Raw genomic sequence first — 22,488 nt, 5'->3', positions numbered from 1 at the left:
CCATGAAGACGAAGATGAAATAGAGATTCGAGATGAAGAACCAATTGCCGAGTACAAAAAAAAAGATAAGAAGATAAAAACCGATGGGCACAAAAAGATTTCAAGAGGTCTTCAAATCACAGACAAGAAAATGTGATGATTTTATTTGTAACGAAATAATTAATTATTTATCTATTAAAAGTTATTCTTATTTCAAAAATAATTTAAACACATTTAAATAAAATTATCATAGACAAATTATCTCTATTTCTCAACGTGCAACGCACGTGCATTTATCTAGTATATGAAAATATACATATAAAAAAAATAATATGTTTTTTGTGAGACGGTCTCACATATCTTTATCTGTAAGATGAGTCAACACTGCTTATATTTACAATAATAAGTACTATTTTTGATATAAAAAATAATATTTTTTTCATTAGTAATCCAAATAAGATATCTCTATCACAAAATTAACTGGTTAGAATATCTCACAAAATTGTTAAAAGAAAAGGGAAGCAGATTTTGCACTGACAATAAACTTTAGTTTGAGATTATACAGAACAGTATTGTTGGTAAAAATCAGCGGCCCAGAAAGTTGGACCAGAATCTTTAAATGGTAAAACACACGATACCGTAGGCTGCTAAGTATAAAAAAACGCACAAGACGTGGACATCGACTCCAAACGCAAAGAATGCTCCGAAGACAATCTAAATCTCAAAGAGGATTTCACAATGTGCTTGTTCCCTGTCACTTGCTATGCCCTCGATTCAATCATCTTTATTTTCGCCGTGATTTTGCTAGATAAACGCCTTCGGGACCGAGTTCGACATTGGCTCCACGTCTCATTCTTCATGATTACCCTCGAAAGCACGCTTAGAAGCTAAAGAATATGGTTTCTAGAGCTAGTGAAACAAACTAATTTTTGAATTATTCTTTACATTTATTAATTTAAAATAAAACTAAGATTTGAAGTGTTAAAAATAATATTACCATCGAATCTACAAGTTCAAGCTCGCAAATCAAACTCATAATCGATGGTTTCAAAGGTTTACATCACCCTTTGAAGTTTTACTTACACATGCACAAATGAAAAGTTTAAAGTGAAATAATAGGCAAAACATATGAGAGACGATAAAAACCGATGATTAACATAGCAATCTCCAAAAACAGACAACTCAACAGCAGGAAAGTTAAAGTAAGACATCAGTTCTTAGGATCAAAGTTAAGTAGAAACCTCGCCAAGCTTTTGAACTGGTATTCTTAAGCCACTGACTAACAATAATCGAAAAACATACACGAAATACAACAGGGGAATAAGTAAACCAAGTGATTCTAAACAACGAACCGGTGTAACAATCATTCTTCGAGAGTTTCGGAACCATTCGCCTCTTGATCAAGCATTTGAATCACTTGTGCAACACCTGCTGCGAGTTCCTTATTCATTGTGCCATCGGGCATATCGAATTGTCTCCTCTTCGTGGAGTAGGATTTCCCAGGTGGTTGAGGGTCTACAACATCCAGCATTGCTTCCAGCTCGTCCACCATAGATCTTTTAGCAGCTCGAACTGTTCGATCAGCACCCTGATGAAATTCAAACAATACATAGAAGGGTTAAGTATTATAAACAAGACAGAACACAGTTAGCTACACCAACTACTTTTTCGTATTCATATTGTTCTGCAGGAACGATTAACCAAATTTACTAGAAGAGCTCGATATAAATCCTTCCAAGTTTCCAACACAAACTGGTATGGGACAAAGGTATTGTTTTAAGACGTAATTTCATATAGTCGTGTTTCGGATGATAATAACTCCCCTTGACAAAACATTATGCTTATAAGAATGTCCACATGCAGCTTTCTGATACCTCAATGGCATCAACGGTGAGAAGAAGAACGATGATCTTTTCGGAGAACCTCTGCCGCTCCTCCGCATCGCGGGTGAGGTGTCTACGATAAGTGAAGTTGTGGAACAAAGCCCTGATCTCCTTTAGCTTGGTCTTGGCAACAGCCAGCTCTCGAAGCGCACGCAAAGCCTGAGATCTTCGAATAAGATAAGCTCGGAAAGTAATCTGAATCAGCGCCGCCGCATCTTCTGGAGACAACACCCTTCTCTTACCCCTGCTCTTCTCCACTCTCTTGGCAAAAGCCTATAGCCACAAGATGCAAAAATAACACAGAATACAGCAAACATAAGCCAGTAAAACTGAAAATTACCTCATATACCATGCAGTGAAAATAGAAATAAACTATTTCGAGAACCCTCTTTCATGCTTTGCAAAGTTACATTAAAAATCTTGCCAGTCAACACTCAGAGGTACAATATGCACTAAAACAAAAGCCCCATAAACCCTAATCTTTCAAGCTATCTATTTCTTCTTCCTCTGCTTTCCCCGAATTCAGATAACATAAACAAATGTCGATCGAAAATGGCCATAGATCCACATACTAACCTGCCTTAAAACAACGGCCCGATGATCGGAGGGATCTTCAATCTCAACAATCCGAGCTTTACCCTTCCCTTTCCCTTTCTCACATCTCTTGTTCTCACCCTTCTCCGATTCGCCCCTTCCGCCGCCACTCGACACCTTATAAGTGTACGTTCTCTCGATCGGCGCGTGATCCCGGCCCTTTCCCTTAATCTCAGCCGTCCATTTGTAGTTCTTCTCCAGCCCATGATTTTCATCCTTCCCGTCCTTGATCTCCGCAGTCAACTTATACTTCCGGTCAACCCCATCTTTCTCAGGGCCCTTAATCTCAGCCGTCCACGTGTACTTCCTCTCCCCAATCTTCTTCCCCCTCCTCGGCTTCTCCTTCTGGAGCCTGTCAAAACCCAGCTCCAAATTCAACACCCGATCGCTGAGCGACTGCAAATGTCGCTCGGTTCCATACCCAAATTCCCTACAGCGGGTGACCCGGCGAGTTGTGGAGTAAACTGGGAATTCCTCGATCTGGATCAAATCCGTGATAGCGTCGAATTCATCCAAAAACAAGGGTGGATTCGGGGTGAAATGCAGAAGTTCAAAAGCCTGGTCAAGCTCAGATTCAAGAAAGGGGAAGGAAGGGAAGCGAGGGTTCAGCGGAATGCTTCTGGATGGGCTGAAAATGGAGGTTTCTTTGATGAAATATGACGGGGAGTAGTCGATAACCTCAAATCTCTTGAATCTACTCATTTTTCTCAGCTTCAATCCAGAGAACTCACGCAGATGATGAATTCAGAAAAGGAAGCTTTTGCGAGCAAAAAAGTCAGAAAGTGGTGGAAATGAGGATGACAGGGACAAATTTGGTAATTCAATCTAATAAGGATAAGGGTTAGAACTTCGTTCGAGAGAATCTCCTATATTTTATACTCATTGTGCGTTTTTAAAAAAATAATTTTTATATGAAAAATTTAGATATTATATAAAAATATATAAAATTTATTTTTATAATAATTTTTTATGTTAAAATTTTAAAACGTACATAAATATAAAGAATTTATTGAAATATGATATTAACATGATATGTAAATTTAACAAAAATAGCTTTTCTTGTTTTTTTATTAATTAAAAACTTTAATATATTTATAATTTGAAAATAAGGGTGTTTGATTTTAATTAGGTTGACTCTAGAATGAAAATGAAATATTAAAATTGACTTGATATTCCACCATGGATTCGTTTATATATCTCGTGGCATGTTGATCAGTTATGTTATATTTATCAAATTAAATTAAATTAATAAATATACATAATATTTAAAGATAAATCGGAGATAAATCCTAATTTCAAACATAATTTCTTTTTTAGTCTCTAGGTCATGAAATCTTGTTTTTAACTCTTTACCTTAAGTTTTATTTTATTTTCTACTCCATGATATTATTAAAAGACTAAAATATCTTTATTTTTGCACATGGTTTGCACATGGCTTACTTTTCCCATATGTATATATATTATTTTATTTATTTATATATATTTTTTCAGGTTTTATTACGTTATATTGTTACACCTGTCAAATTTGTCCAAAAACATAGGAATATGCGATGTTTTCAACTTATATATCATATATATGAGATTATTATTATTAGCTCATCAGACTTCTGTGACATTGATTAAACATTTTAACTTTGACCAGAATATTGTCGGATTATAAACGTCATATTTTACATATTGTTTTTCACAGCCTAACCGCACAATCACAACAGAAGACACTTAACACAACATTGTATCGTTTTCTACCCCATGATATATGGTAAATAAATTAAATTTGAAAATAATACATGAGAGAGATAGAAAACCTTGTTTCTTTTATTCAAACATAAATAATATTATAACATAGTAACTTTTCACAGAGAAAGATAAACTTGTTTAGCTACTTATAGTAGATGAAATTACAAAACACATAGATTATGAGAATTATTACAATTTTATTGAAAGAAGAAATTGAAGAAATTTTGATAATCTCAACTTCCTTATGACCTGTATTTATGGAAGCTTTTCAGATTTGAAACTTAGATTTCAGACTTGTAAAGTTCTTTGCTAGTTGTGGTCGACATCTTTTGGTTGGTGTACCACTGGTTAGTGGTTTGTCACGTTGTGGTGGTTGAGTGGTTCATCATTCACTAATAGAATTGTTGAATCACATGGCTTCTTTAACTTTGTAGGAGAATCTTTTACTTTTATATGGTCCCCGGGGAAATCATGACTTGTGTAGTTCATCACCCTTAAACTTGTATATGCTGTATGCTTTCAGTCATATCTTGACCGAAAACTTTTGCCGAATTCTGGCTCTTTTTAGTCCAAGGATTCTGGGCAAATGCTTTCTTATCATCTTTTAACATGAGCCATGAGTATCTTGTTGTTCCACAAAATATTTCTTTTATTTTCAAAACATGTCTTCTGCAAAACTTGCAGTTTTTCCTATCATGGTGTTTAACAAAAAAGATCCATTTACCGAGTTTTGATAAAACTTAAATAGAAATTTGTTTTTATTCGGCTGATCTGGTGCTTCAATAAAAAAAATTAAAGTTCATAATATCTTAACTGGACAAAAAATCATTGTTTGCCCATATTTCGTGAATAACTTCCTGGATCCACTTAGATACTGCTGAAATTTTTGAGAAGATTATTGTTGTAGTATAAAGGCAAAAGGCCCAAATTCATACCATGTCTTGACCTCCTTAGAATATAAATTTGATTTCATCATGTCTATGATATTTTCCTGCTATATCAACTTGATTTGTGATTGAGTTAATTATTCTTATTTTTAATTTCTCCCAAGTCTATTGATATACCTGAAATGGATAAACTGTAAACTTGTTGTTAACAACCTTAGTTTTTCCTTGTCAGTTTGATATCTAAGATTGATCTCTTTCTCTTCAATTCACGAGGTGAAGGGTTGACTTGATGAATTGAGATTAGAATCCGGAGTCTCAATTTTGCTTGAGCCGACTCATTTAGATATGATCTCAACTTAGCTATTGTGCTAGAGGTACTTGAATCCACTGCTCCAGTTATAGAGCCATGTACTCAAAAACTCCCCATTTAGGAAACTAGTGGCAGTAGCCTGAAGGATATGCCTTTACATTATAGATTATAGCTGAGTATAATCCTATAAATATCCTGTAATTCGATCAGAGACAATTCTCATATCGGCTTGTTGTAGCCTACCCACAACTACTATATTTAGGGCAAGCTTGTTGAACTCATTTTGAAGTATTTCAAGGTATTCTCTCAAACGTCTCTACATTTTTATGATGACATCGACATTAGCGTTTTTCATCTCATGTTAAGAAATCTACAATAATATTTTAATGATATTTAATAATAACAATATCAAAAATATAATTTTGACATAAAACTTGACATTTTAATAATCCTGTCTTCTCGAATTTAGATTCAATTATATTTTTCAAGAAGCTTTAACTCGTGTATTAGCAACTTTCGAAGTAAATTTCTTAGCAAGTAAAAATAGTTATCATTTCTGAAAAGCCATTTTTACTACATAGAATTCTTTTTCGTTCATGTTCCATCTTATGTCTTCTACACATGAGAATAATCCACTGCAATATCTGCATGTTCGTTCTCATTCTGTTGTGTACCAATGATCAATGACATCTATGTATAATATCATCTTATCTTCGTCTTGATGAATAACCATTTTGTAATATTTTTTCAAATATCTTTTAGTTGGCTAAATCATTTAGCTTGTTCTTATGTATGTATGAATCTTGCATTTTTCTTTAGTAATGGACTGAAAACATTTCTATGTTTTGCTAGATTTTTAATAAACATTACAACAAAATTAACAACTCCTAAAAAAGTTTGAAATTGTTTCTTATTTTTTAGTTTATCTAACAAATTTGCACTTTTTGCTCAATATGTTCCTACATAATTATTCATGATTCGTCAATTTATATTCCAAGAAATTCAACATTTGTTGTAGTAATGTCTGTCTTATTTTCAGATAGGAACAATCTTTCTTGTTCACACGCTTTATAGAAAATTGTTATATATTTAACATGTTCATTCATATTTTAGATATTATCAAAATATCATCAATATAGATAAACATAAAATTGAAATAATCTTTAAACATATTATCCATCTTTTCTTGAAATTTCCGAGGATCATTACCTAATCTCATTAGTAATACTTCCAAAATATAATATCCTTGTGGTATGAAGAAAACTGTGAATTTCTTTCTTTCTTTTTTCATCCAAATTTTATATAATTCAAACTTGCAATCAAATTTAGAGAACATTTTAGCTTTGCATATACAACTAATCAAATGATCTCTGGTAGATATAAAATACTCATCAAATTTCAACCTTACTAATTTTTTGATAATTAATAACTAACTTGAGTTTATTTTTTTGTTTCACCATGATTTTTTTATCAGAAAATATAGACTGCTATATGGTGATATTCATGCTTTGATTAAACCAATATTCAAATGTTCATTATAATAATTTGCATATCCTTTTGATCGACTATGTTTATTGAGATGAGCTGGCATATGAAGAATTCGTATTCCTTGCCTACTTTTATTTTAAGGGTGGCTTGGAGTTGGTTTTTTCTTACCATGCCAGGTATCTTCATTGTAATTTTCTCTGATCATCCTCTCGATATTTTCTAAAGAAACTTTTGATTCAAACTCTAAAAAAATAAAGAATCCCCTCGTGGGGAGAAGTCCTTCCCGTATAAGGTACTAATCTATTTTTAACGTCTAATTAGATCGGGATCTTTCTGGTGGAAAACTATCTATTTCATTTCCAAGTTTAGAAGTTATCCTTCATCCAGGTTTAAAAAATAATCTATATGGTGAAAGTCAGTGGAAGTCAGAAAAGCAACGTGCTCTACAGCCAATTCCATGCTGTCCTGTTTATATAACCACAAACATTTCTTACTTGGCATGTAGTAACACACATTTCATATTAATAATGGATCGACAAGTGGTTTGTCAATATATATATATACACACACACACTATTTATCTTCTGTTTAATAATTAAAATGGATGGCCAATCAAAATTATTAAACCAGAGAAATTTGTTGGTTGAATGAAGTTACGTACAATTATCATCATCATCATCATCATTATTATTATTATTATTATTACAAGATCGAAATACCATCGAATAGGTATCTTGTGAGACGATTTTACGAATTTTTTATCCGTGAGACAGGTCAACTCTACCGAATATTGTACACGCTAAAAGAAGATGAACCCAACAAGTCAGGCTCGGTCATGTAATCGAAAGAGCCCACTTCAAAACAAAGTGTGACTCCATTCAAAAGATGACCAATGGGTCGGGATTAAACTCATCCAATGCTACGTACGAACGATAATTATAATTTTATCACGTCGAATGGATGATAATAAATGATAATTGTTTGCATAAAAAAGTATTTGGAATACAAATTGAAACCCATATTGATTAACAAGAATTTCAGGTACACTACAAATTAGAAAATATAAATATAAAATTACATACAATATTGAACTAAAAAAATACCCTAAAATAATCAACAATTTTTTCTTACGTCGGAGGATGAAGAAAAGCTTCAGTACCAGTCATGCTCACAATGGCTTTCACCGTGCAAATCGCCCCAACAATCACTCCACTCCCAAAAATCCCACAATAATTCCGAATTTTCCCCCAAGTTGTTCCCGCTTCTTCCCGAGAATTCGGAGTTTCGGGTTTCTTTGCCTCCTCGAAGCACTTCTCCGGCCACTTATCGCCGTCAAGATTTTCCGGCGCCGAAACAGGAGTCTCCGACTCATGCACCGAGTCCGCGCCGTCGTTCGGAATCGTGTGAGCGCAGTCGGAGCATATCGACTGCGTGTCATCGAAATTACTGGGAGCAGAAGTTCGAGATTCACTCCACTCATAGAACGCGGCCTCCAGCGCGGCGATTTTGTCCGCGATGTCGTGCAGTTGTTCGGAATTCTGTGGCTGAGAGATGACTTCTTCATACGACAGAAGATTCTTCAGGAATTCGATCCTCTTTGCGACGTCGTCGAAGCTGATCCAGTGGCGCGGCCCGGGGAGTGGATCCAGCGGGATGCGGAACACATCAGCAAGTTCCGATTCGAGTTCGCGCAGTTTCTTCTGCAAAATTGCGGATTTCAGAGCCATTTTTCTCCAGCAATTTCTGAAAGTTAGAAGTTTTGTGGTCAGTTAATTTTAATTACACAGTTATTCTTCGGCACTTTTGAGTTATCCATCGCGGCGGTTAATCTCAAATTTTTTTTTTAAAAAAATAAATCCCATAAAAATGGAGGGAAACATTAATTAATTAAACGGCAACAGCTGCGTCTATAAAATATAAATTCATTATTTTTTAATCATTTTGAATTTTCTGTACACATATATGTTTCTATTTTTTTAAGGATATGTTTTTATAATCTTAATATTTAAGATCTCTCAAAAAAATCAAATAATACATAATCCTTATAATAAGTTTTTATATAAATGTACACATCACAATTGTTAGTTGGAATAATTTGAGGTTGTATTTGAAGATATAAATTTGAAATTTAATAAATGGATTTCGATTATAGTTTTATTGTTAACATTGAAACAATAGATCAAATATTAAATCTGTCTTACTTGTTTACATATTTTTACGAAGTAGAATGAATTTCAAATGACACTATAATTAAGTGAATTTGAAATCTATTTTAATTAACATGGAATAACATATAATAATATATGAACATGTTAGATACGTATTTTTTACTTATCTAAAATATAAAAATACAAATGAAATCCATAAGTTTAAAATTTATCAATCCAAACGCAATATTAACGAATGCTTAAACATTTCCCGATATGTTTGGTGATCAATTGCAAAGATTAGATTATTAACTCGTCTTATGTATTTCACCGCGGTTGAAAGAACAAGGTAAATTATGCACAACCTATGGTTTCCTATTAAAAAAATTAAATAGTTGAGAAGTAGACAAGGTTGTAAAAATGCATGTGTAATTCATAAGAATTATTATTTGTTAATTATCCTTATTCTGAAAACAATTATTTTTCGTATAAATAATAACTGAGATTGCAGAGAGATACCATTTAAAGAACAAAAAGTTTAATTGAATTTATGCATATATACTCTTCAAAATACAGCTTCAAATGTATTATTTAGTGGCAATATATCCCCTATTTAATTTTTTGACTCATTCTTCGTATCAGAACAAGATTGTTGCTAGATGCAAGTGAATAATAATCAAATATTTGTTACCAAACTCTACATTTAATTGTGCCTCGATTCATCCTCCATCGTCACATTAGCCCGATTTCATCGTATTGATGCGCGATGAGTTCAAGTGAAGCAGAGGCTGACCTTTATTGAAACTGCTTATTTTCATATAAAAGTTGACGTTTACAGATTGAACTTAGAGCAAAGTTTTTACCAAACCATTTTCTATATACAACACAATGAACCTTGAAAATATTTGGTGCAAAACCAGATAAACTCACCCATTACTAAGGCCTCGAAGAAGAAAATTGTGGAGGTAAAGGAACAAACTGATGTCACATTTGCAGAAGATTATTCACAGTCACTGTCGCAGAATTTGTCCGCTGCAAATCCTGCGTGCATATTCCAGACCAGTATATTGAAGATTAGATAAAACTTTTGAGACAAGGCAATATAGAGAAGCTAACATAGGATGCACATCATTGTATCACAAACGATTTTTAGTTTCGATTAAATGGTCCGAGGAATTTGCTAGAGTCGGTGTTGATGACAGAATCCCTTGGCTCCTATTGTTTTATCTCATCAATTGCATCTTCAATCTTTCAGAGACAATATGTCAGAAAATCGTATGTTTTTTTTTTCTGTTCAAGAAATACTTCATCAACTATGTGCTGAGTCGTGGAAATTTCAACAACAGAAGTAAAATTCCATGACAACCCTGACTCTCCTAATGACCAGGATAGAGGTTCAATATTTGGGGGAAGGTAGCAAATTTAACTCGGAGATGAACCAGACATGAATGCTGGAAGTTCTCCCAAACTCAAGTTTCTTTAAAATATGTAATTTTTCTAAAATAGTGGATTTCGTACCCAACATATACAAAGTCCTCCCATTAACTAAATTTCTATGTCACCTACTCACAAGAAATCAATTTAAAAAGTTCAAAATATTGGAAGCCTTTTTACCTGGAAGATTATGTCATCAGGGATGTGTGGCAGAACTTCCCTAACTGTCTCGGCCATGGCAATTATGTTTACTAAATTGTCATTTGTACCAAGTGCCGTTGACCTCAAATGCAAACCATCAGAACCTCGAGGATATCTTGCGGAACCAGTAGAAAGGGCTGACCGGGACGTACCAGCCTGAGAGGAATTCGGGGTAAACAAATTCCATGTAGCATCTTCAAGGGCAGTCTGAGCATAAGTTTCTCCAACAGCTGCAAGTTGCCTCATTACCATCTGAACTCGGCCAAATCCAGATGGGCTAGTTCCGTCTAAACCCAACCAACTTGGACCGATTCCTGTCCCACTGGTAGGAAAAAGGGGGAAAGAAAAAGCCTTGAAAATAATTACCTTCAATTTAAACAGACACTAGCGTAAACAACTGAAATAGAACCATGCATAAGCCGGCCCGCCATTTTGGCGGCGGGTTGGGAAATGCGAAACTCAACCCATCTATTTTACATGGCGGGGTGGGCCAGCCCATCTCTAACCACAATGCTTTCTGACTTCTACCTACCATTTACATCAACAATAAGCTACTCTGTTCTTTCCCAGAAAAAAACACCCGTATATAATGCTGACAATCACTCAAAAATCAAGAGAACCCACACCTCCAATCATCAGTCTCGGCATTCTGAGACTGGTTTGGAAAGACTCCAGGGTGCAGGTCATGACCGGGAGGATTTGGCCTATCAATTCCAGTACTCATTTGACGAGCAAGCTCCTCGTCTCGTGACATGTCTGGAGTTCTGGTATTTATCCCACTTTCAGCTCTGCCTGTAAAAAGTGGCTTACGACAAGTGGGGCATGAATAACTCTCACTTAAACCTTGGTCCAACCTGTCATCAACAAGTCAATCAAATGCTACATCACAAACTTACACATGAGACATAAGCATTTTGTAGCATCATTTAAAAGCATACCATGATCTCAAGCATGCAAGATGGAAAAGATGACCACAAGGCAGCTTCTTAGCTTTTGCCATTGGTTCCTGTAAATTATTGATGAATCATATACGTGGAAATTAGAGACATAACTAAGATAGGAGAAGTATCATGGGTTATAATTACCCTACAAATAGCACACTCATCATCATATGCTCGAAGATCTTCCGATGTTGCATCAGGAAGTGCTCCGTGAAGGGTTCCCAAAGCTATTCGCAGTTTGATGAAACCTCTGACACGTTTCACAGTTGCACTTAAAAGGGCCTAAGACCAATACAAGAGAATATAAATGCAGACAACAGAAGAGTAGAAAAATGAAGTAGCACCCAAATCAATAACAGCTATACCAATTTGAACAAATAGACTATGTGGAGATCTAATTGTAATAAAAATTAAAAGAAATTTACACGGATATTAAGGCAAAGAATAGCATCTACAAGATGAAATGCCATGCCATGAAGCCACCAAATATATAGATAATGAGCAAGAGCCATTAACAACGTCATTATGTCCAGGAAAAAACCCAAATTCCGGATGAGCATGCCTTTCCATTCCTCCAAAGAACCTAAGAGCATAACACAATGTTAGAATATAAATGACAACAAAAAAATCTATGATAAAATAAATTCAGTCCATACTTGAGCACATGGAAAAAAATACACTTTTTCTCAAAAATCAATAACAAAAGTGAAACATGGACTCGTGTGATATCATTTGAGTTAACACATGCAAGTAGAGGCATTTTAACATCTTAAAAATAGTATAAACACAATCCTAATCGATGTCGTTCAGTACAAGCTCAACGATCAGAGATTGTCTTGTATTTGGACATGTCACTTTATAAGTATGTCAGTTTGAACTTATAAACTGACATGCTAAAAAATCCTTAATCAAAAGAATGAAAAATTACCAAATAAAAGGTAATTAAAAGCAATTTCAGCCAACCTGTGGGGGATATATCAAAAATTTTAGATAATCGGCAGTTAGCACCATCTCCTGCAGCGTGATGCAGCCATATCTCAAGCAACTGAAACCCATGAACCACAATAGCCTACATATAAAAGTAACTTAACGGTAAGCTAAAATCAAGTGTTCCATATTTCAACGATTTCAACCTTAAAATGTCAAGGCTACCTGTAATGTCTCAAAACCAATGCTAGAAGGCTCAAAAAATAATAACAAAGATATGGATGAACTTGTTACACTGTATAGTGTCAGACACAGCAATATCCTGGAACAAGAGACCGTGGTTAAACAATGCAAATAATAGCTAGAATTGTGGTTAAATATCTTCACTTCACAGTTCATCATTGAATCACTAAATTCAGGAAAACAAAAAGCTACAAACATGAGTCACAGCAAAGTAAGAGATGCACTGCACTACAATTTTCACCCATAACTAGAAAAATATTATCCACTGTCCAACATATTGCATCTCAAGTTGGTAAGTATCTGGTTTGATTTCTTGCAAGAAGAGTGGAATTTCATGATATACCCATGGATTGAGCCAGACCTTTAGATAACACACTTTGGTAGATCTACCACTATTTGTGAAGTGTGAGAGGCTTTTAACAACTATCTTGATTGCCAAACGTATTTGGACTAAAACTAAAATAGCCTTCAATTTCTTCAAATATTATATATATATATATATATATTCCATTTTCCAAAAATATTCTCATGAAAAATAAATTCAAACACGTCAAATTTTTACAAAATCTGGCTATCAACCAAGAAATTTTAAATCCTATTTTAAGTCATATAAAAATTTCTTATCAAAAAATGTATATAATATATACAATACTTCAATTGCTCGCACTGTGTCACTAGTAAATATAAATTTGACCTCTCAGTTGCAGGATTAAGGGCATAACTGATAAGTGCAACAATTGCACTTATATTACCGTCTTTATGCGTACTTATGTCAACGTTTCGGAGCAGAATTACGTGTTTCTGGTTGTTTTTAGTGTCGTTTGCAGGGATATCAGTGATACATGCAATTTGGGGCAAAGGACGATGAGGAATGGAACAAGTTGCTAAGGAGAAGTGAAGAGATAAATGTCGGGGCAGAAGTTCACGTGCACCCACATGTTTTCAGAGCGCCCCTGTGCGCTCCAGAGTGCACCCACGCATTTTCAGCGCGCCCCCACACTCCTGAGACACAAAACATCTTCTCATGACAAAACTTGACGTGCACCCGCGCGTCCGAGATGCCACACCAACACCCTGGACAGAAGTAAGCGCGCATCCACACGTTCCCGATGCGCCCCCATGCGCTCCGACGTGCAGAATACGAATTCTTCGGATTTCCTCGAGTATAAAAGATGCAAACCTAGGTCTGGGGGATATTACTGAGAGCCGCACAAACACACAAACTCTGAGACGAGAGGAGAGGGATAAACTTGAAGAACGCAGACAAAGATCTTGAAGAATGAAGGCGAAGAACGCATATTCCAGAGACGAAGACGCTGATTCGGCTTCAATCTTTATTATTCTCTTCTTATTATCATAGTTATTAAAAGCGCCAGTGCGCCTGAGTAATAACCTAGGCGCAGCACTTGAAACAAACGCGTTTAAAGGCTGAGGCGCGAGACATCCAAGAGGCACAGAAGAAGCGTACGCTTTAAAGAAATGAGTTGATATTTTGTAGTTAAATAATAATTAACTCAAGCCCGACCAATTTTATGATCAATTAGCAAATTCCATAGCTATTTAATAAAAAAAAATCCTATTGTCACTCATTTATACAAGACTCTTTTATCAGAAAGTTCAGATGTTCTCTATGCAAACCTTTGTTGTAATCTTCCCCCTATTGTCAGTCATTTTATTGAATATGATTATCTACAATGTTTCATCTTCTTACAATATCATCATTATAAATCAAATATTGTTTTTTAGTTAAATAAAAAAAGAAAACGAAAACTAAAACAGAAAAAACATGGAAACATATTTGAAGAAGGATATGCCAATAATACGGGTAACTGTGACATAAATATGTTATCCATCACAAGGTAAGTTCTTGTCATTCAATGATTTAATTTCTTCTACACGCATGACTCACTATTGTTTTGGAAGATGATGATATGATTGAGATATTTGAAGTTTTTTTTAATATACTGTGAATTTATGATTTACTAATGAATTTTAGATGATTAACGTTTTTTCTAGTTATGTAATGTGCTACATTATCTATTAATGAATTTTTATATATATTGTTTGCTATCTTTGTGAAAAATATTTAATTTATGTAATATTATAATATAAATCACTTTACATATATTGAATTTTAAAATTTATACCGAATGCATTTTAATTCGATAAAGCGTGCGTTTTGTCTTGCGTCTCACGCTCCAGGGTACTCTAGCGCTTTAGTGCGCCTTGCGCCCTAAATAAGAGCACCCTAGCGCTTTAGTGTTACGCCCTAAATAACCCCGCTTATTATTATATTTCCTTAGTTCGATGTTGAAAAACATGTCTAGTTCTGCATATTATTTTGTCATGAACTAATTCATTTGTCCAGAGGATGATGTAACTTAGTCGAAACTATATTTTTGAAACGTTGATTTATATATTCAAATTGCTTATTTTTTTATTTGCATTTTCTTGGATTTTTTGCGTTTAATTAATTGATCAATAATTAAATTGTTATATTTATTCAAAATTTATTACTCGAGAGAGGAGATTTTGAATAGAATCATATGAAAATACGTTGTTAATGTTTATAGAGTTCGGGACGCTTATAACTTTTTTGAAATCATTGAAAGAATCATTGTCTTGTTTATATTATTTAATATTTGATTCTTAATAGGGATATTAGTTGATTAATTTCTACTTATCATTTGGGAAAGAGACTAGGAAGAATTAAGAATTCTTGGTTAGTGAACGGGTTGAACTTATGAATATAGATGTCAATAATAATTATATAGAGTGGAGACCACGTGAAATCACGTCTCTAAATTCTTTCTCCCATTGATTTTTCATTGTTTGTGCGCTTGACTTTATTTTAGTCGTTAGTCCATAATCAAAATTCTTCTTAAATTCTCTAAATAAAGTTCGCCTGTTTTAATTATTTTTTCGTATAATTTTAAATATAAACTCTCCGTGGGAACAATGTCCGTACTTAATCCAATACTAAAACTTGACACCATACACTTGCGATAAGCAATCGTGCAACAATAACACAATCATAAGTCACAGAAGATGTTGCAAATGAATCAGAACGATGCAGAATGTTGAGTGCTCAATGGTTCAAGGCATTGTACAAAATGCAAGGGAAGCAATGAGGTTAACACAGCAAGCTGGAGGGAATTTAACAGGCGCAACAGTAACATATTACCCTTCTAGAGAAAACGAGGTCAAAGGGAAGAAAGACTAGAAGAATACCAAAAAATGGTTTTGAGTACAGGAGTTCAATGGCCTTTATTAGACAGCTGACCAAATTGTCGGCGACACTGAATTTGCTGAAAGGTTCCCTGTCGCAACTCTCGAAAGGTGAACCCACCACTTTTCTCCCTTGAAAACAAAGTTACGGGAGTGCAAGCAATCCAGAGAAAAACACTACTAGAGTATCATTCCTACGGTAGATAACTAGCAAATCACACATTTCTTTCCATACAATGCGCGGTAGACAATAAGACGACATGAAAAGGTACAACCATAATCCCAGTACAGGATATTTGTTTTCAGGATGCTTTCAATAAGTCATAAACCTTAAAGCAGGTTAAGAAGCTAAAGTAAGTCGGTAAGTTTTTCATTTTCTTCAACACTAGAGACGACATGAAAAGGTAAAACTTTAATGCCAGTGCGAGATATTTGTTTTCAGGATGCTTTCAATAAGTCATAAACCTTAAAGCAGGTTAAGAAGCTAAAGTAAGTCGGTAAGTTTTTCATTTTCAACACTGGACAAACATTTAAAGGATAATAGTGCTTGAATGATCCTTATGTTGCTGATGAAAAGTACATTTTTAGATACAAGCACAAAGCAAGGTGTTAGAAAATACCAGAGAACGTCAAGAATGAAAACAAGTAACAACGCCGAATACACACGGAAATATGTCCCTGGAGTAGCAGAAGGAGAAGCATTCAAGCGTTCAAGTCGATCCCTAGCTATTGCTTGAAACATCTGCACAATATGCATGTTACTTTAAAAAAGTATAAGCCATCACCTCTCAGTTAACTGCTGGGACTTAGAAAATACTAAATACCTTTAAGAAACAAAGCACGGCTAACCAAGTTGACCATAGACCAGCTTGAAATATTGTTGGTGGAACTACTAATGGAAGAAATGTCCCCTGTCAAAAGCACATTAGGCACAGCATTTCAACACACACAAACAAGTACAGTAAAATTCACTATAGGAAAATAGTATCTAATCTCGTTTTTACTTTACAATATTGCATAGTTTATATTTCTATATTTCCAATTCCACAACAAAGTAATTAGCAAATTAAAATCTTCTGAAGAAAAATCACAAGAGAATCTAAATTAATAATAAGTTCCAAAGGTTCAACTATCTGATACCATTCACTTAACACTGCATTGTTATGCTTTGAACTTGGTCATAGATTATGCATTTGATAAAGCTTAGACCACAATATCTTCTCATCACACAGTAAAATTTAACTGTGTGCCAATAGAAAAAAGGCCAAAAGCAAGGCATAAAATCGTAAACCTAATGTCTGTACAATTGCAGCAGAAGAGAACATGATGTCAGTTGCTTAAGAACTTACCTTGTAAATAATGTAATTAACAAGGCGCTCAAGCAGTTTTCGAAGTTCAGATGATGACAGCTCCGAGAAAAATAACATCTGCACAAAAGGAGAAGAAAAATGCCAAAAAGGTAAATGTTCTTATTCTTTTCCTATCAATCACAACAGTGACCCAAACCACAACTTATTGATGCTAAAAAAGACCTTCAATTAAAAATTGATATTCTTCACAAACAGTGACCCAAACCACAACTTATTGATGCTAAAAAAGATCTTCAATTAAAAATTGATATTCTTCACAATATTCCCTCATGCATATTACCTAATATTTTAATGCCATATAAAAAAACTATCAGCTAAGCTTAGATATAACAGGGTGAACGTCATATACGCCAGTTTCATGCGCAAAGGGTATGCTATTTCCTTGTGAAACAGGTAGGAGAAGTAAGCTGTAAAGCCAGACTATTAATACAACCACATAGGGAGAAGTTACCTTTAGGCCCACCATTATTGTGATAGACAAATTTAGTGCAAAACTGGCCACCAGCACGAGAGTGGTGTATGAACCCAAAAGTAGCTCCAAGGCACTGCTTGCATTCTCAGAATTAATAAGATCATTTACAATCAAGCTATCTGAGTTGTAGTTTTCCAAGGACGCGTCTGTCCAATACTGGAGCCCAACGATGCTCAAAAAGGTGAAAACAACGGAAGCGGACAGTAATTTCACACCCATGGGAAATATATACAGATCTTCCACGAAAACCCAAAATTACCATGAGAGCAAACTTAGCATTATCCTTGACCAGCAATACCAAACATATAATTTCAACAGACCAGAGGTACAGAATCCAGATTAAATTCTGTTATCCACAAAAACATCAGTTCAAATTAGCACAGAGATATCTTGGCTGCAACAATTGGTCCTGCACAATAAGTGTAACAGGGAACTATCAGAAACTGATACAAAGCCTAAAGAGCCTTTACAAAATGCAGAACATTCAAGACTCAGAGGAGAATGAAATCGGATAAATGACAAACAGTGGAATCCTGTGCTCCCAAGAACATTAAGCACATTCAAACAAATGCATATTACTCAAAGGAATAGTCTGAGGATATTATACACCGTATGGTTCAATGTCGAGTGAAACCAGAAGAAATCTTTCAATACTCAATCAACGAAACCAAGTAGCCCCATAACCAATTTATGTAGCCAGATATGTATCAACTATCAATTGGATGTGCTCCAGTCCATGGGAGGTAACTGATATATATCAGACAAGACCTGAAGCCTCGAGTATTAAAACACAACAATCAGCACAAACTGACCAGGTATGAAAGCAAGTTGATGGAGCTTCTGAAGAAAACAGACCAAAGCAAGAGTTTTCTAATGACCAATGGTAAGGGCATCTATAAGGTTGTTATAAAGTCACAGCCACGCTCAAATCAAAGGGTCAATTCAACTCAAATCCAAAAATTGAAGGAATGGATAGGAAATCGATGCTTTCTTAACTTGTAGAGACAGGAATTATCAATATTTTAATCATCTACTTTCATACATTCTCCACCACAAAGAACATGATAGCGGAGTGCAGTGGTATTCAAATTTCCAAAAACCCCGCAAAACAGAAAATAACACAGGAGCATAAGTACATCAAAACTAAAATTTTCAGTGGTAAACAGAAAAGAGGAATACAGAAATATCAGCCAGCGATCATACAAATGCACAGAAAGTAAGAGTTCTAAAAAATGAAATATCACATTATAGTGACGCATAAACAACCTATACCTCACAAGACAGCATAAATTTTTTTAATGGCAACTCGATCACAATACAGTCAATTGGAGGAACACAAAAGTCAAACCCTAGAGCCAAATCTATGACCAATAAGAAAGTAGAAATAATAACACAAATTTTCAGTTTATGAAATAACAAAGAATCAAGAATTGGACAATAAAATTCAAAATGATTAATTAATAAATTTCTTTTTTACAGAATTAAAAAACCAAATCATGAACGATCGAGATTCATAAACGAATTCATAGGCAAAAAAAAGCCAAATTGAATGAAATTATGCCACAATTCGATTATTAAAGACGAAATTCTTACAGATCACGAAGGATGATCGCAAAACGTCGGCAAGAAAGTAGATTCTGGTAATATTTTCTACTCGCAGAGATGAATGTTCTTGCCGGAAAGAAAAATGTGACCAAATTGCGGGTCTATAACGGCGACTTTGTAGTAAAAAAAAATATTTTTTTTTGGTTCAAATGTCTTCTTTTTTTATTATTACATTTAGTGGAATAAAAACATTTTAAATTTATAATATTCTATTTTTTAGTCAATTATAAAACCCACACTTATTAAATCATTAATCAACTATTAATCCTCTGCATATACATTATTCTTTTAATATTTTTTATAATAAATTATTTTTGCTACAAAAAGTAAAGATTATAGGGTAAGTCTCTTGTGAGACGGTTTCACGAATCATTATCTGTGAAACGGGTCAATTCTACCGATATTCACAATAAAAAATAATACTCTTAGCATAAAAAATAATATCTTTTCATGGATCATCCAAATAAGAGATCCGTATCACAGAATACGACCCGTGAGACCGTCTCACACAAGTTTATTCTAAAATTTTATACTAAAATATAAAATTTTAGATATGTTTTTTTGTGAGATTTTTTGATAATTAATTATAATAGATATTTATGTCGGGTAAAATTTTGTTATATCTATCATGATACTGTAAAATACAATAAAATAAAATTTGACACACGATTGATAATAAGATTTAACATTTTTACATTATCTCATGGTTTGACTCATTTAATTTAAAAAATTAAAATTAAAATATATTTCAATATTTCTATCATATGAGACAAGATATGCCTATGCTTGCCAATCAAAGATTAATTTTTAAATTTAAAAATTATATATATTATGGGGCAAAAACTTGTGTGAGACGGATCTTTTATTTGGGTTATCCATGAAAAAGTATTACTTTTTATACTAAAAATATTACTTTTTATGATGAATATCGGTAGAATTGACCCGTCTCACAGATAAAAATTCTTAAGATCGTCTCACAAAAGATCTACTCTATTATAAGACTATCTATTTAGTCGTCAGCATATGAAACGTTTAGAAAAGAATTAAGAAGTCAACCACTTTATAAAAATAATAGTTAAAACCTTAAAAAAGTTGTACTGTAATTTATTAAGAAAACAAATTCAAAAAATGCTTTAGTTTTAAAAAATATTAAATTAATAATATTTTAGTAATTTGTTCACGTATAACCAAATAATATTGAATGGTTGTTGTTGGTAAAAGTATATGGTAGTTTAGAAAATATTAACTTGCAATATAATAAAATTATCATAATTTATGGCGAGACATATTTTTTCATGGATAACCCAAATAAGATATTTATCTCACAAAATACGACCCATGAACCTGTCTCACACAAATTTTTGCCTTTTATTTTTTAACACAAAGAGTTGGGGATCCGTATTTCTACCACCGCTTAAGTGGGAGTATACATGTCATCATGATAAGTAATCGAGCCTATACGAATTTTTGAATGTTTGAGTTTGACTTGTTTATAATTGAGTCGAACTCGAGCTTTATTAATGAATATATATTCATACCTTACAAGTTTATTCGAACTTTATCGAGCCTAACGAGCTTAACAAATATAAATTTAAATATTCATTAAAAATTAAATTATATATTTAGAGAAAAATATAATATTTTTATTTAAAAAATTATTTTTTAATAAATAAATTTAATATATTTTTCTATATTTTTCATAATTAAAGTGTAAAATCTATAAATCAAACATCAAAAATATTATTTTTCATCTAAATGCTGACTCATAAGTCTACCAACAAACATGTTAACAAGCCAAATATTATAAAGATTGATTCGTTTATTTTAACGAATATCATTAAACGAGCTTTAATCGAGTTTCGAATAACTAATGAACAACATCGGGGATAACACATTTAAATAGACAAGTAATGTATGATTGAAATAATTTGAAGAATAAATATTATATTGTATGGTATTTTAGAAATTTTTTTTTTACATAAAAAAACTATAGAATGAGTTTTAAGCATAAATAAAGTATAGTTGAATTTTTTAGGTATGACAAATTTTGATGAATTAAATTAAAATTATAAATGTTATAGATATTTTTTAATGATATGAAATATTGTTTATTGCAACTAAGAACTATTAATAATTTCATACATTCAGCTATAAAAATATATAATTTTCTGCCAGAAAAATCCAGTTTTTGAAGTTTAGAAGATGCCCTTTGTAGTCGATTGCTTGTAGTTCATCTAATATCAAGGTCCCAAACTTGAGACGAAATCTTTGGTTCGAGATTCAATTGTAAAAATCACCTTCAGACCCATCTTTGTAATAAGTCCAGGTCCCCAGAGATTCTATATGTTAGGGTCATGCATGTTACTTTTGTGATCAATGGCCACTAAGTGTTCTACATTTTTTCAGATTACTGGAATACTCAATCATTGATTGGGTGCCTGGGTTATATCAGCTCGTCCTTGAAGGTCTGGTCAATTTTCAACATTTATAAATTTTTACTATTTTAAATTTATTTGTCCGGGTTATATCAGCCAGGACCTAGAAGGTCCAGTTACTTTTAACACTTATGAATTTTTACAGTTTTTAAGGTTATTAACCTGGGTTATATCAGTCCATCCCAGAGGAACCGATTGTATCCCAACACGTAGAAGATTTCCCATATATGATTTGGTCAGTCCGGTAAACTTAAGAAAAATCAAGAGAAAAAGGTACCAACTATGAAGAAATTATATTTTATTGATCATAATAAAAGCAAGGACAAAGAAAGGATTGGGGCCCAAATTAAAAAAAACTAATATATTTTCTCCGTGTCCTCAGGATCAGCATCGTCGACATTTTTCTCCCTTGCTTCCTGGGCATCCTCGTCTTGAAGAGAGTCAATTTCCTTGTCAAAATCTGGGAAGTTCTCCATGTGCATTGCTAGGAGACCAGCTTCCTCAAACTGCTCCCGACACTTTTGGAAAACAGTCCGGAAGTGGGAGTAGACATTACCGTCCATGGCCTATTTAAACTTCGGGGACAAGAGGAAGGAAGCTCGACGTT

General features: G+C 33.7%; 2 protein-coding genes across 4 annotated transcripts; both read right to left on the bottom strand.

Moving 5' to 3' along the window:
- Positions 1-1,108: 1,108 nt before the first annotated feature.
- On the bottom strand, positions 1,109-3,286 carry LOC142530891 (BAG family molecular chaperone regulator 7-like). The gene is made up of 3 exons (XM_075636795.1): positions 2,439-3,286; positions 1,854-2,135; positions 1,109-1,567 (listed from the first exon to the last, which is right to left on the bottom strand). The coding sequence occupies exons 1-3, from the start codon at positions 3,156-3,158 to the stop codon at positions 1,343-1,345; spliced, it is 1,227 nt and encodes a 408-aa protein (XP_075492910.1). The 5' UTR covers positions 3,159-3,286; the 3' UTR covers positions 1,109-1,342.
- A 6,533-nt stretch (positions 3,287-9,819) lies between these two features.
- Positions 9,820-19,591, bottom strand: LOC142530334 (E3 ubiquitin protein ligase RIN2). Of its 3 annotated transcripts, none has more exons than XM_075636130.1 (13): positions 19,435-19,591; positions 17,821-18,250; positions 17,349-17,426; positions 16,824-16,910; positions 16,620-16,741; positions 12,754-12,850; positions 12,565-12,670; positions 12,027-12,184; positions 11,746-11,883; positions 11,599-11,666; positions 11,287-11,514; positions 10,640-10,982; positions 9,820-10,066 (listed from the first exon to the last, which is right to left on the bottom strand). In XM_075636130.1, the coding sequence occupies exons 2-13, from the start codon at positions 18,058-18,060 to the stop codon at positions 10,010-10,012; spliced, it is 1,722 nt and encodes a 573-aa protein (XP_075492245.1). In that variant the 5' UTR covers positions 18,061-18,250; positions 19,435-19,591; the 3' UTR covers positions 9,820-10,009. The 3 variants fall into 3 exon arrangements, with proteins under 3 accessions (XP_075492245.1, XP_075492247.1, XP_075492246.1); XM_075636132.1 differs by having other exon boundaries at positions 17,821-18,187; positions 19,435-19,581; XM_075636131.1 differs by lacking the exon at positions 19,435-19,591 and adding an exon at positions 19,114-19,129.
- Positions 19,592-22,488: the final 2,897 nt, after the last annotated feature.

The sequence above is a fragment of the Primulina tabacum genome, chromosome 17 (assembly GCF_025594145.1).
Source record: "Primulina tabacum isolate GXHZ01 chromosome 17, ASM2559414v2, whole genome shotgun sequence".
Lineage (NCBI taxonomy): Eukaryota > Viridiplantae > Streptophyta > Magnoliopsida > Lamiales > Gesneriaceae > Primulina > Primulina tabacum.
This window is presented reverse-complemented; position numbering and strand designations above follow the sequence as displayed.

Excerpts from the sequence above, each read along its gene's own strand:
- LOC142530891 (XM_075636795.1), bottom strand. The coding sequence starts at position 3,158 with ATGAGTAGATTCAAGAGATTTGAGGTTATCGACTACTCCCCGTCATAT. Across the intron at positions 2,136-2,438 it reads GGGCCGTTGTTTTAAGGCAG|GCTTTTGCCAAGAGAGTGGA; the intron begins GTTAGTATGTGG and ends TTGTGGCTATAG. Across the intron at positions 1,568-1,853 it reads TCACCGTTGATGCCATTGAG|GGTGCTGATCGAACAGTTCG; the intron begins GTATCAGAAAGC and ends GAATTTCATCAG.
- LOC142530334 (XM_075636130.1), bottom strand. The coding sequence starts at position 18,060 with ATGGGTGTGAAATTACTGTCCGCTTCCGTTGTTTTCACCTTTTTGAGC. Across the intron at positions 12,851-16,619 it reads TTCATTCTTGACGTTCTCTG|GATATTGCTGTGTCTGACAC; the intron begins GTATTTTCTAAC and ends CTCTTGTTCCAG. Across the intron at positions 10,983-11,286 it reads GCCGAGACTGATGATTGGAG|TGGGACAGGAATCGGTCCAA; the intron begins GTGTGGGTTCTC and ends TTTTCCTACCAG.